The 15,792-nt window shown below is 38.5% G+C and overlaps 1 protein-coding gene across 1 annotated transcript in view; it reads right to left on the bottom strand.

The window, feature by feature from the left end:
- The window catches only part of CSGALNACT1 (chondroitin sulfate N-acetylgalactosaminyltransferase 1), a 107,905-nt gene extending 99,930 nt beyond the window's left edge, over nt 1–7,975 (bottom strand). The window contains exon 1 of the mRNA XM_044660831.1: nt 7,360–7,975. Coding sequence (XP_044516766.1) covers nt 7,360–7,975 — 616 coding nt within the window. The remainder of the gene's footprint in view (nt 1–7,359) is intronic.
- Between the last annotated feature and the right edge of the window lie 7,817 nt (nt 7,976–15,792).

The following is a 15,792-nucleotide window of genomic DNA, read 5'->3' on the forward strand; positions in this document are numbered from 1 at the left end:
CCTTTTTGGGATTTTCTTGGCAAAGATACTGGAGTACTTTGCCATTTCCTTCTCCAGTTCATTTGATAGATAAGGAAACTGAGGCAAACAGGGCTAAGAGGCTTGCCCTGGGTCACATGGGTAGTAAGTATCTGAGTCTGGACTTGAACACTATTCACTTCACCCAGTTTTCCTAAGCCTTTTACTAAGTGCTAAGTGCTGAGAAAGGCAAAAGGTGCTCCCAAGAAGATCACCATCTAATTGGCAGAGACAACATGCAAACATGTGGAAACAAATATATAGAGAATAAACTGGAGATAATGAACAAAGAGGAAGCACAGGAATTAAAGATTGGGAAAGGCTTCTCATAGATGTAGGGGTTTTAGTTGGTACTTGACAGAAGTAAGTCCTTCACTAATCCCTTGAGAGCCTTATGTAAAAAGAGATGAAAAACCTATAGGAAGAAGAGAACTCCATGAAATCCTATGCCTAAGCCCCTCAACACTACTGAACATATATCTTCTGCTTTAAAATCTCAAAGGTCCGAGATTTTGAAACATCTCTATGGATAATAGGAGTCATCCTAAATTTAACACATTAATCTAATTCACACATCTTAATTTCCTTTTTGTTAAATCTGACCATGTCACCCCTTTCTCAATAAATACCAAAGATACTCTATTACTTCCAATCAGTCATCTGGAGAAATCTACAAATATTTAAAAATATACAGTAAGTGCTTTCTTTAGAAATGCTTTATCTATCTAAACTCTTCTGATTGGCATTTAAAGTACCCCATAAACTGGCTTCTTCCTCCCTTCTCAATCTTAAACTTTCTTCTCCTCCATTAAATCTATACTGAAGCTATACTGACATATTCCTTGAACATGACTCTCTATCTACGACCTCTGTACATTTGCACTGGCTATGCCTCCTGCCTAGAATGCTCTTTCCCCTCACTTCTACCATTTAGTTTCCTTGGCTGTTTCCAACGACCACTGTCTGCAGGAGGTCTTTCCAGATCTCCCTTGTTGCTAATGCCTTCCCCTCTCAGATTATCTCTTATCCACTTTGTGTGTGTGTGTGTGTGTGTGTGTGTGTGTGTGTATACATATGTGTATATATATGTATATACATATATGTATTTATAGAGAGATATATGGAAGTACATATGTACCTAGTTTAGTTACATGTTAGGTCTCCAATAAGAAATGTGAACCTTGGAATGGCAATAATTGTTTTTGTCTTTCTCTGTATTCTTCCTGGACCTAGCCCAGTGTCTGGCACAAAATAAGTGCCTAGTATACACTTGTTTCTTGATTGTAAAACTCTAAAGACATAAGACAAGATGGTCAGCCCCCTCTACATAATAAATAATCCTTTACATTCTTTTGCCATCACTCAGACATTTACAAGTTCATTGCTCCAAATTCCATATTGATTTTAGGTCTCCTTCCTGTCACTATTTACTCTGACTGCTGCTTTTGGCTGGGGTAGGGGTTCAGGAGTGAGACAGGATGTTTCAAATCCAAGCTCAAGTCTAACCAAAGTTCATCTGCAGGGGAGAAACAGCTAGGATGGTGCTGAGTGAGAAGTACCAAGGAAGGAACAGAGTAGCTTGTTCACCAAGTCTAAGCCAGAATCTGCAGCCAGAATGCAATCAGTACGATCCAGGAGAAGACGCATCAGTGCCAAGAGATAAGGAGAAAAATCAATTTACCAGGTTATAGTCAAGGAAGAAGAGGCTAAAGGGGAATAGGTAGTACATGGAACAGTAGGAAAAGATGCTTGTTTGCTCCTAGGATTTCTGGGAACCAGCTGCTCTTCCAGTCTGCCTCACCTATACAGGGCTAACGAGCCTCAGTTAGCACCGACATGATGCCAGGATAAAAAAAATTGGGGAGGTTTGGCAATATCTCACAGTAATATAGATGCTGGCCTCTCAAATATGCAAGTCATTTCACAGAAGTGAAAATGACTAAATGAACAGTCATCCAGTACCTCTTCCCAGAGATATTTATTATAGAAACAGCATGGCAGAGAAGAGGAAAACAGTGACTCAGAATCAAGAGAGATTGGGGTTTGAATGCTGTCTCTGATACTTAACAACTTTGTGATTTAGCCAGTTAACAAGTATGGATTAAGAGCTTACAATGTATATAGTACAGGTACTATACTAAATGTAGAAGACTCAAAGACAAAGAAAAGAGCTCCTCCCCTTAAGGGGCTTATATTCTTATTGGGGGAGGGGGAATACAGGCAATTAACTAATGACTAATAAGGTATTCATGTAGTAGATGGAAAATAATCTGAGAGGGTTAAGTACTAGCACAGGGGAGACTAGGAAAGTCTTCCTACAGAAGGTAGGATTTAAGTTGAGTCTTGAAAAAAACATGAGTTGTTATAAATTAAATCTTCCATGTTGAAGGTTGCCCAAGTGTTGTGGAAGTTAACTGAATTTTAAAGTTGTGAAGTTAATTGAATTTTATCTTCCAAAATTCATTCCAATTCCCCCAAATCCTCTCTCCTCCTTCATGTTGGTGTCCCTCTTCTTCCTGAACTCTCTTAGGTAAGTGCTCAGTGGCCTAGAGTCTTTCCCCCTCTTCCCTCACCAAATCATGGACTCAAGAAAATCTCTGATATCAGGTGAATATATAGATCTTGGAATCATCCGAATAGAGATGATAATTGAACCCAGAGGAAGTGATGAGATCACAAAGTGAGACAATATAAATTTAAAAAAGAAGAGGGTCCAGGACAAAGCCTAGGGGAATATTCATGGTTAGTGGTTGTGATGTGGACATTTGCTGAGAAGGACTGACCAAACATTTAAGAGAGTAAGGAGAAAAGATTATCCTCAAAGACTAGAAAGCAAATAGAATCTAGGAAGAGAAAGTCATCAACACTGTCATATGCAGAAGAGGTGAAGAAGTAAGGACCATTAAATTATTAGTAATGTTGCAGAAAGTATTTTCAGTTGAATGCTGAGATTAAAGGCCAGATTGTAGAAGTTTGTAAGAGACAGAAGGTAAAGGAAGTAGAGATGCCAACTATAGAAAGTTTTCTAAAAGTATTTGTCTGGATGTCAAGCAGTTTGCCTTAGCAAAGAGCAACTACCGAAGACTGGAGTGAAAGAGAAGATAATGAAAGATGGCTGAATAATGTGAGATGCGGAGTCAAGAGTAGCTCATGGTGAATAGCCTTTTTGGTTATTTTTAAGTTAAGTATGGATCAAATTCCTCAGCTGACAGGGTAGGAGAAGGGGTCCTGTGGAAGGCTTAAGAAGAAGAGGTTTGAAACAGCCTCAATAAGGGCTAAAGTCAGGATTAAAATACAGGTTTTCTGACTACAAGTCTAGCACTAAATCTACTCTGCCACCACCACCACCACTAGTAGTAAACTCACTTTTTATTTTGTGCTAAGATTCACAAAACACTTTTCCCCAACAACTTTATAATAGTAGGTCATAAATATTATTCTATTCTACAAATAAAGGAGCTAAAGGTCAGATAGGTTAAGCTTTGGGACTTGGGGTTCCACCGGTACTAAATGTGAGAGGTTGGACTTGAACCCAGGGCTTATGGCTCATAATCCAGGGTTTCTATTATCATCCTCTTCTGTCTCCCAATATTACTTCTATTTTTAAAAAATAAGAGAAAAGTGTAATTTTTAAACATGAGATTCAAAAGAAGTTTATTGCTCTTCTTTGTTTTGTGCATCTATTCTTTTCTTCGCACAAAGGACCTAAGTGAAGGTATGTGTAATTGTGTATATGCTGAGCTTTGTTTCATTATAGTCCAGGTAGGTCTGTTGATAATTGGCTTCCAAATCTGGCAAGCCATGAACAGAATTCACTACATTCAGAGTGAACCCCCCAGCAATTCTGCAACTTAAAAAATGCTGGATTATGCATGATTCAGATGGAATTGGGGAGGAGAGAGGTGACTGATCTGCAGGGCAATGGAAGTGGGCAAAATAATCAATGGGTTCTTGAGGCAGAGCCTACATGAAAAAGAAAAGTGGTTTCAATTTTAAGGTACTCTGGACTGTACCTTGGGGAGGAAGAAGGAACTAAAGCAACTTCTGCAATAAATATGCCTCTCCTTATAGTCTCACTATGGTTTAGATCTGTTTTTGGAGACTTACCTGAGACCCTCATCCCCCCTTATAACATTTCTCCTATAGGAAAATGAGCCCTGAGTATCAAACAACTAACTTACAAATGAACTCCAGGAATGCAATCCCAGTTGCCTGAACCTGGTCTCACAAAAGTAATGTTTGTAAGGAACTCTATAAACTTGAATGTATATAGAATTCTTCCTATGAAGATGGTGTTTCCAATCATTCATTCAATTTACACTTACAGCCCCATTCTATGTAGTGTGGGAAATACAAAGTAATGGAAAACAATCTCTCTGTCCTCAAGGTGATTGCATTTTCCCTGGGAATATCCTTCTGCTCACTAATACAAAATAGCAGCTGTTCTGAGATCCCTGACTTTTTTCAATCAATCAACATTTATTAAGCGCCTACTATGTGCCAAGCACCGTGCTAGGCAATAAGAATGCAAAGAATGACCAAAGAGCAATGTTTCTAGTTCTCTCCCCTCCATGTTACCCTACCCTGAAAGTGTAGTTTTTTTAGTGACAAAAACAAAATGAAACACAAACTATTGAAATAAAACCTTCCAAGTGGAAGGTTGCCAGGTGTCACAGGCTAGACCAATTATTTTAGACTTACCTGAGAATCTCATCACCTCTTATAACATTTCTTCTATAGGGAAGTGAGCCCTGAGTATGAAACTATAAAGTTCTTGAAGTTTGTCCTCTGTTCTCCAAATTCTCCTCTTTCATATCAGTACTCCTCTTCTGGTCCCTGATCTTTCTCGTATGCCCAGAGACCTACTGTTCCCTTCTTTCTCTAGGAAAATGTGGCCTCAGGAAAGTCTCTGATGTTGACCACTTACACTGCATTTAACTGGTCTGAGTCATTGTGTTGCTTTATTTAAGGTCTATTTAAAATTTTTATTTTTTTTAAAGTTTGAAATATTTTATTTAATTAATTACTTTAGAGCATTTTTCCATGGTTATAGGATTCATTTTCTTTCCCTTTCCTCTCTCCACACCCTCCCATAGCCGACATACAATTCCACTGGGTTTTACATGTGTCATTGATCAAGACCTTTTTCCATATTATTCTATCTAAAATTTTTAAATGATAGTTTGGGGCAAGTTTTTTAGCACAAGCTAAAGGAACTTAGAAAATGTAAGACTTTACTAGGGGACTAAGACGATTTTCCTTGTATCTCTAAAATCAAACCAAAGCATCCTAACACCTCATCCAGGATTCTCTCCACTATATCACGACTCCCACATTCATTCTGAGGTTTATATTCTTCCAATAAGTGTTTGGCAAACTCTCCTCCCCATGATGGATCCCCATCTTGAAAGTACTATGCCAGCAAGCTCCAAGGCTCACAGCTTTCATTCAGAAATTTTTGAGAATATGAGTCAGAATGTTCCAACTTGAAATTGTCCCCACAGAGCAGAGGTTCTTAACCTTTTTTATGACATGGTTCCCTTTGAGAAGATAGGTGTTACAAGGTATAGAGTGCTGGGACTGAAGTCAAAAGACCCAAGTTCAAAACTATCCCCAGACAACTTTATTAGTTGTATGACTCTGGGCAAGCCAGTTCACCTGTCTGCCTTGGTTTCCTCAACTGTAAAATGGGAATAATAAAAGCACCTACCTCACAGTTTTGTTGTGAGGATCAAATACTATGATATTTGAAAAGTGCTTAAATGCTTGTTTCTTTCTTCCCTTCCTTCCCTTTGGCAGCCTGGTGAAACATATGGACCCCCTTCTCAGAATAATGTTTTTAAATGCATAAACTAAAATATATAAGATTACAAAGGAAATCAATTATTGAATAAAGTTATCAAAATATTTTAAAAGTAAAACAAGTTTGGGGACCTCAGCTTAAAAGCCACAAACATAAAGCTTTGCTGACTACCGCTGGCTAATATAGCCACCAACAATCTGTTTCCCTTTACAGAGAGCTGAAACAGATTATAAATTGTCTAAATACTCTAATCATCATCAAGAGAACTCTGAAGTATGACTTGTCACAAGGAAATACTAATGAAATTACCTACATATCATTCGTTTGTCATTGTTTCACTTCAGTGACAATACTAAAGTCACTCCATTTTTGCCTCAGTATTTTGATGAATGCCATCAAGTAATTAATTATGTACATGGCAGTCACTTGTTATATTTGATGGATGAATGCACAACACAAAATTCTCACACATATGAAGGCATGTAATTTAAATGATAGTAAACAGCTCTTCTACTTCTGAAGAGGACATTGTAATAAATCCATATGAGATAGACAGCAGAAACAACTTCTGGGCCTTCAGATTTGTGATATCAAACTATATTGCCAAAGGAGCCTGTGGGTATGGGTCACTCACAACTGTCCTTATGGGGCCACTTGAATGGAGCCATGCTAGGAGTCGAGGACAAATTAGAAGACCTTAAATTCTCTTTAAACATTTGGGGTAATTTTGAACCCTAATAAGAAATAGATTACATAACATGTTTGTTTACATGCTGTATTCCCCATTACATTGTAAGCTCCTTGAGAACAAAAACTATCTTTTGCTTCTTTTTTTGCATTCTCAGCTCTTAGCATAGTGCCTAGCACATAGTAGATGCTGAATAAATGTTGACTGATGGAGAGAATTCTAGGTGAGCATAGGATGCGGCTTTCCCTTTTTATTTACCAGCCTTGAGAACAAAACAACCCTTTGTGGTTACAGAAAGATCAAACAGGCTGTTTCCATCATAAATCTCTACCATAACAAGGGGTTGACCAAAAGACCCCAGCATATTGTAAAGATGGATCCTGTCAGCTGGCTCCATGAAACTACAATACAATATCTAGACACATGAAGATAGTTTAATCATAACCAGACCCAATCTCTATAAGATCTATAATCTCTATGAGATCTATAATCTGTGAAAGGATACAAAATCATAATTGTCTGTCCATCCTTATATATACTTGAGTTCTAGAGTTTTTTGTTTAATTCCTAAAAACAATAACAACAACAATAACAACTAAAGCAAGTTCTGCCTCTTCCAGCCAAGAAACAATTAAACTGTCAACTAGATGACTGTGGTTTCCAGGAGAAAGTTAAGTGCAAGCAGATGTTGATGAAAAATAAAAACCAGACTGTCCCTTTGGTGGATCTCACATAAAACTTTCTTTAAACCATGCCCACAAGTTGCTCTTGCCAGTCTTCCACAGTTCCCACCTGCTTGGATTCCCTCCTGCACCCCACTCCCCTGACCCCCCAATTTGCAGAGACTAACCTTCTATAAAATCGGAAGCTGCATAAGGGCGATGATTTGAGTTGCTCTCCTCTTCAGGGTGGTTCAGAGTCTCAAGAGCCAACTCAATAGCTTCGACCAACTCATCTCGTTTGTCCTTCCTCACGGGCTTCTCCTCTGGGTGTCGTGTGAGGCCCATCTCCAGCTGATACACCTTCTGCAAGGTGAAGCTGTCAAAAGGGACCGCCGCATATTCTGTGGCCAGTTTGACACCAGCATGCACCTCAGCCTTGTCCACCTGGGAGTGCAAGAACTCTAGAAGGTCAGCCTGGGTTTTCTCTGGATGACCCCCCGAGTCGCCAGAGCGGGACTGTGCATTCTTTAGCTGCTCACTCCTTTCCTGAAGCTCATCCTTCAGTTGGGCTATTTGCTTCTTCAGGCTGCTAATGTAGCTGCGATGCTGTTCCTCTTGCTCTTGAAGAATAGCCTGGTAGCCTGCTTTCCCAGTGGGGCCATTTGCTCTGGGCAAAGCCAATTGTTCCTCGTCACCTTTTGGGGTGCAGGCTAACATGTAGAGGACTGAGACAGCACAACATAAAAGGAGAAGCAAAAGGACCACCCGAGAAATCCAGGCAAGCAGTCCCCGGCGTACCATCATCGTTCAAGGACCTGCCATGCATTCAGTATAAGCAACACCCCCACCGGGGCATCCCACAATGCTGGGGCCCCACAGGAGGACTTCCCTGGGCTAGATCACAGTGAACGTATGTCTGGAGGTGCTTGAGCTTCTTTCATTCATCTCTCATAAATCATTCAATTTCTTCCCTTCAGGCACTGCCAGACAGATCCTCTCCACTTTTGCTCTGGCTGGGCTGTGAGGCTGAGACAATTAACTGAGCTACACCTCCTGGTCCTCACATCATCTCTCATCATAGCCTTCTCAGTATAGTGCAGACNCCAATTAGTTACACACACACACACACACACACACACACACACACACACACACACACACGGTCCAGAAAAATATGACCAGAGAAGTTCATCACTAGAAGAGGTCTCAAGATCATTTAGGTCCAACCCATACTTGGAGAGAAATTCTCTCCACAATATCCCCAACACATGAGTATCTAATCTTTGTTTAAATATCTTCAAGTGACAGGGAATTTACTATCCCTGAGCACAATCGATATAGTGTTTTTCTCTCCTTCTAGGCAGCAGTTAAAAGTGAGCTCTGAATCATCCCAAATATCTTGATGAGGTAAGGAAGCGAGGGTGGAGGCTGAATGAGGCACAGTGCATTCAGGTCCAAGTATTAGGATGGTAAGAAGGTTGAATATTAAGTGTGGATATCGATATATTTGAATTTCTTTATCTGGATGAGGTGGGAGGAACTGATCTGGCCAACCTACTACCAACCTGCTTTCTGACAATAGAAAGGAATATTTCTTGTGGAGCATGGTAATCAAGTGGTGTTGATTGGCAGGAGGGGGTGAGAAAATTCTGAGAAGAAGAAAATGGAAAAAAAATAACAGCCATCCTGCCACGGTCTAAGAAAAACCCAAGCAGAGCTCAGCTCCAGGCTTCCTGCAGGATCTCCGTTTTCCAGCTGCTCGTTACAGATACACTGGCATACCACAGTGCCTCTCACTAAAACAGCTATTTTTTTTTAAATACATGCTCTGTACCTCAACTCCAAAATTATTTAAATCCAACTCATTCTACAAACTAACCTCTTCTGCATCCTAACATCTATACTCTTCTCAGTCTTTCTGCCCTCACTACTGCTGTTGTTGTTTAGTCATTTTTCAGTTGTATCTTATTCTTAAAATTACACCATATAGGGTTTTCTTGGCAAAGATCCTGGTTTGTCATTTCCTTGTCCAGCTCATTTTAGGAAAGTGAGGCAAATAGGGCTAAATGACTTGCCCAAGACCACACATATAGTAAGTGTTTGAGGTGAGATTTTAAACTCAGGGAGATAAGTCTTCTTGACTTCGGGCCTGACATCCTATCCACTATGCCGCTTAGTTGCTCACCTCCCACTATTACTAATGTCCATCTCTCATACTTTTATATTCTCCATATGTGGGTCCCCTCTTCTCCTTCCTTACATGTTTTCCCCCTCATCTTCTCAAAGAGGAAAAATAAATATTATAAAAAGAAACTACTCCAAAGAAAGGACATTGGCACTAGGGGATGATGGCTGAGGAAAAATGTGGATACTCTACATTCCTATCTCTGAACACACATACATTTACTGTTTAACATGTTATATTGCTTCCCAAACAAATTGACCATAGAACCCTTTTGGCAGCATGAAATCCCATGAAATAAGGGGGGGGGGGCAAATCAGAAAAATTTGGAACAAAAGTGAGAAATGAAGCACATTTTAATATGGGAAAAATTAATGTACATAATCACTATAATTTTAAATCTAATATTTTAAAATACAGGAAATGTTAGCATTACATTCCATAGTCCCTCTTTAAACTGTTTGACACACCAAGATTCTAAAGAGAACATTTTGGGTCAGTGATTTAATGGTTATAACACATATTGATATTTTATAACTATATGCTACATGGAGTTGGATATATTGACAAATATTCTATAAACTAGCTTTAACTTCTTCTGCTATACTCTGCTTTACGAGAGTGTAAGATTCATAATTATTCATCAGCCTTCATTATAAGATTTTGTAGAAAATTTTATATTCTAATACATCTTTTGGAAGCCATCTTCTTCCACTCAGAAAATGTCAAACATTTGTCGACTCAGGTACTTTTGGAGCTCTTTTGGTCTCCTTGTAAAAATTAATTTACAAAGGTTAAATGTCTAGATCAGTGGTTCCCAAACTTTTTTGGCCTACCACCCCCTTTCCAGAAAAAATATTACTTAATGCCCCCTGGAAATTATGAAACTATTTATTGAACTCAGAATAGAATGTAATACAAAAAAGTGTGGCCATCACTGCCTCCCTAGATTACTGCGGCTCCTGGGAATCACTGGTCTAGATAAAAGTAATACTATGGTCATTGTCAGTTCTGTTGTCCATTCCCATTTTTTATTTTCAATAACTTGTTTAAATAATTAAGGATTCAATCATTTAAAAAACCCTTAACTTTGGTCTTAGAATCAATACTATGTATTGGTTCCAAGGAAGGAGAGTAGTAAAGGCTAGGCAATGGGGGTTAAGTGGCTTGCCCAAGAACATACAGCTAGGAAGTATCTCAGGCCAAATTTGAACCCATGACCTCATGTCTCTAGGCCTGGTTCTCAATTCACTGAGACATCTAGCTGCTCCCTCCTCACACCATTCAATCATTTTAATTACATTCAGTAAATTTTTTTCTCATTATTATTCTTTCTCATCTTTTACAAATTCTGATTTTAAATCTGACTAGCTGATAGTCTCACAACACACAGATGGCTGAATTAAGGATAATCCTCAGAACAATAATAAATCTTTTCTTACCTGCTAAAATAAAACCTATTTCATTTTTTAGAATATTATTTGCTGCTCTCCATATCTACCAATTTTTTAAAAGAAAATATTCATAACAAAGAAGCATGGGGTTTCTGTGTAATCTACAACTCTTTAATCTCATTGCTTTTTCCTGATCCATATGTTTCCTTTTATTTCTCTCTATCTTTATCTTTTCCTACCTTTGCACTGAAGTCAAAAGTATCACAGGATATCTTGATTTAAATTGAAGGGTCTTAGCAAGTTCTTGGAATTTCTTTACTACTTTGCCCCTAGTAATTAATATTGGTACATAAAAGTCTTTTTATTTTCATGATGATCTTTTTGTAAAGAAATATTTCTCACTAGAACCATAATACATGATGACCAAATGCTTCATAAAATGCTATCTTTTCTAATGTCAGAGATAGAAGATGATAAAATCCATCCCACCAACTCATTTCTTTGCATCTCCAAGGAGTACCTGTGAGCCCTCCTTCTATTCTTCTGCAACTTCCCCAAACTTTTCTGGTTTTGTTTATGCTAAGAATATCACAATTGATAAGAATCAGCTCCTCTACCAATATACCCACACCACTGATCTCTGGAAAGTATTCTCACATTTAGAATACCAACAATCAAACTGCAGTTTGTTGACTGTCTAAAAATAATAGCAAAATTATTCTAAGAGTATTCAAAGATGAAAACTGGAGAAAGACAACAAACAGAAGGAAATTGGAAAAAATTTGCAAAAAGTCATTTTAATGAACTTTTCTATACAAAAAATAGTGAAATTACCACATTTAGATCTCATCTTGCCCAAGAGCCACAACAGGTAAATCATAAAGTGAGGATATATACGCTTTAAAAAGGTGTTTGCTGCTATGATGGAAAAGATATAGCAGAGTCCAAGTTAAGGAAAGATTCTACATAAATGAGGAAGTTTTTTTGGATGTTCTTGTTTATGAATGGCTTTGTATTGGTTAAATCAAGCCTTAGGGAAGCAATGGCAAACCTATTAGAAACCAAGTGCCCAAACTGCAACCCTCATACCACATGTGAGCCCCCCACTCCCCACCTTATCCCAGACAGAAGAGGGAAGAAGCACTCCCATTGGGCTCCTAGGCAGAGGGGTGGGCCATATGATAAATGTCCTCAGGTACTCGTAGAAAGAGGAAAGGGAACAGCCCCCTTTGGTGTGTGTGCCATAGGTTCGCCAACATGGCCCTAGGGCAATACAGAATCTCCAAGAAAAAAAATTTTTAATCACTTAAAGGAGCTTGTTTTGTCCATCCTTATAGGAAAAGTCAAGTAACTGAAAGGCTATTGCCCAAAATTCAACATACATTTAGATGCCTAGTACCTCAGCTAGAAGCATATCTAGGACAGACAATATAGATGAACAATAAGGTAGACCCGAAGGTGGAAAAAGTAGAAGAGAGAGCTGTATTGCTTTCAAGAAACTGCAAAGCTCTTTTATTGACTCAAAACTTTGAATGAAAACAAAGACACACAACTTTTCAAAGCTCACATGTTTCCAGCAGTGATATATGGCAGTGAGTCCTGGCTTACTAACACCTCTAAAGAATTCAAGATGAGTATCACATACCATAAACCTAGATGCCATTTTTAAAAAATCTCTACTTTATGCCTTAGAATAAGTATTAAGTATTGGTTCCAAGGCAGAATAAAGATAAAAGCTAGGCAACTGGAATTGTGACTTGCCCAGGATCACAGTTGGGAAGTGTCTGTGGCCAGATTTGAACCCAGAACTTGCCATTTTCAGGTCTGACTCTCTAACCACTGAGACACTCAGCTGTCCCTAGTTATCATTTTAAAATAAAATTCATAGAATTTCAGAGTTGGAATGGTTGTCAGAGATTGGGTTTAATCCATTTCTGAATTGGAATATCCCTATCATTACATCCTTGATAAGTAGTCAACTAAATTCTACTTAATGACCTCCAATAGGATTTAGCCACACCCTTTCTATCATGGACTTATAAACTTGATCTTTTGAATGCAAATATCATCCTCATTCAACTTTATCTTAATAAGTTAGGGACTATCAAAATTATTTTGGACTATAACTATTATTAAATATATTAGTTGTCTCTCTTGGATCATGCCTAAGCCTTTATCTAAGTCTTTCATGAAAACAGTGACTAGCCCAGCACTAGGAAAAGATCCCTGGCCCTACACCAGAAACCTCCCTTTGATTGGCTCTATTCATTCAGTTTCTTTCAAATCTACCTAACTATATTATCATTTAACTCATTTTTCTCCATCACATCCACAAAGACTACATGAATGATTTGGCTGAACACTTGACTGAAATCTAATTCATCTGTTTACAAAATATGACAATAATCTTGACAGAAAAGGAAGTAAGGCTGGTCTGGCATGACTTGTTCATAATGATGTTTGTGATCACCTTCTTGGCTTTCTTATAAAGCTTCATTATCTGACAGCCTCCTGTGTATTTTTTTGTATCTTCAACACACCACATGCTCTGGTCCTCCCAAGCAGATGCACTTACCATTACTTAAGAGATGTGCCTCCAACACAGACAGTTCAGTATTTCAAATAGTTTATCTCTATTTCTTTTAATGTAACACTTAAAATTCTCTCCAAACTTTTCCTTGGCTTAAGGACTCTATCAACCATAATTTAGAACAATACACAGTTTATTAGAAGTCTAAGCTGAAAGTGCATATTTAACCCTGGGAGCTTTTTCTGCTACAGGGAAATCTTGGGCTTCATATAATTACTATAATTCTGTGATTAAAAACAGCTCAGATTTGGTACTCAGGCACCTCACTGTTTTTAATGAAGTCTCTCAGATGAACTCATTATATCAACGTATTAAATTACCAATAAAGGCATGTTATTGGTTATGTTTCCACTTTGATTTAAATAAGTTATAACTAAAGACAATAGAAAATTACAAAAGAAAACAAAACCAAAAAAGAGGAGTCTTAAAAACAATTTATTCTCAGACTGTTGAAACTTTAGACCTATAAATTTAGAGTTCTTTCTGCAATATCAAGCGGTTCATGGTAACAAATGATCCTATAGCAGTGATGGCAAACCTATGGCATGGGTGCCAAAGATGGCACACAGAGCACTCTCTGTGGGCATGCAGCTGCCCCCAGCCATCCATGCCAAGCTCTTTACTAGAAAGGCAGAGGGACTCAGGAGAAGCCCCTTCCCCTCTCCACTGTGCCTGATATTTTTTTCATATTACCTGCTCTCTGCCCAGTAGCCCAAGAGTGCTTTCTCCCTTCCCTGTATGGGGTACTGGGGAGGGGGTAAGTGAATAGCATAAGGTGGGGGTGGGCACAGCACTTGGTCTTCAGTGGTGGGGTTGGGGTAGGACCCAGCACTCCATCTCTAAAAGGTTCACCATCACTATTCTATAGCAAAGGAGGCCAGAGTTGTGCTTGCTAGCAAGCCCTACATCTTGGCTTGCTAGGACACTTGATCTTTGGCTTTGATTACCTCTCTGTTACTTTATGGATTCCTTGTCACTCAACTTAGATTCAAGAGAGAACAAAATCATTTTCAATTCTTCCTTGCCTTCTTCCTAAAGATGAAGTAGAACCTTTCTTTAGGTTTTGTTACAATTTTACTCCTATGGATTCTATAAGGGAACATGGATAAAGTAAATTCAAAGGAGAAGTTTAGTGAGTCAATCAGTCAGCAAACATTTATTAAGCATTTACTATATAGCAGGCACTGTGCTAAGCACAGAGTATACAAAGAAAAGGAAAAGCAGTCCTTAGCCTCGACAAGGCCTTATTTCAATGGCAAATAGGTAACGAGGAAATTTATATATATATTTAAAATTAGAGAAAATAAAGTCTCAGAGAAGAAAGGTAGGTGAAATGCAGAAGGAGGAGCCTGATCTGAAGCTTGAAAGAAGCCATAGAAGCCGAGAGCAAGAGATGAGGCACTTCAGACAGACAGCAAAAAAGCATGGAGTAGGAAATAGGGTGTCACATCAGAGGAAAGGAAAGTAGGTCAATGTAGCTAGATAACAGAGTAAATGGAGAAAGATTAAAATAAAGAACTGGAAAGGGAGGTAGAAGCCAGATAACTAAAACCTTTAAATGCCAAATATTTATATTTGTTACCTGGAGGTAACAGGGAACCACTGTAGCTCACTGAACAGCATATGATGATGAGAAAGGTATGACATAGTTGAAATTATGCTTTAGAAAAATTACCTTGACAGCTCTACTGGAGAGGAATTAAAACAGAGAGAGATTTGAGGCAGGAAGAGCAACCAGAAGATTACTGCAAACATATCTGAATTAGGGTTATGGATATATGATGGAAGAGAAGAGGACATAGAGGAGAAATCCTGGGAAGGCAGAAATGATAAGATTTGGCATTGGATTGGATATGAGAGGTGAGACTGAGGAGTTAAGGATCACACCAAGTTTGTGGGCTTGGGTTGCTGGGAGGATGGTAATGACCTCAAAAGTAATAGAGAAATTTAGAAGAGAGGAGGAAAGATAAGGTTTTGTTTTAGATCTGTTGAGTTTGAGATGCCTGCAGGACATCTAGTTTGAGATTTCTAAGAAGCAGATGGTGATAAGTGTCTACAGCTTAGGTGAGAGACTAGAGCTAGACATTATATATATGTAAAGATATCTGCCTAATTAGATATGTTTGTGTGAGTATACGTATATATGCATCAATGTATATATCTATGAATATGCATACAGATATAGATATATCCCTTGGAATATATGTATAAATGTATATACGTATGTGTGTATCTTAGAATCATCCACATAGGGATGATATGAGAGCTGAAAGATCCCTGTGAGATTGTAAAGAGTGAGAAAAGGACACAGGTTAGAGCTTTGGGGGATACTTGGGGTTATAGGCATGATGTGGAGGAGAAAAGTTTTAAATGGTCTTGAGGGATTTCTGTTCTTCCATGCCAAATAGAACACTAGCTTTTCCTCACATTATTTCCTTCTTGCATCTTGCCGGAG

The sequence above is a fragment of the Gracilinanus agilis genome, chromosome 2 (genome assembly GCF_016433145.1).
Source record: "Gracilinanus agilis isolate LMUSP501 chromosome 2, AgileGrace, whole genome shotgun sequence".
NCBI classification, from domain to species: domain Eukaryota; kingdom Metazoa; phylum Chordata; class Mammalia; order Didelphimorphia; family Didelphidae; genus Gracilinanus; species Gracilinanus agilis.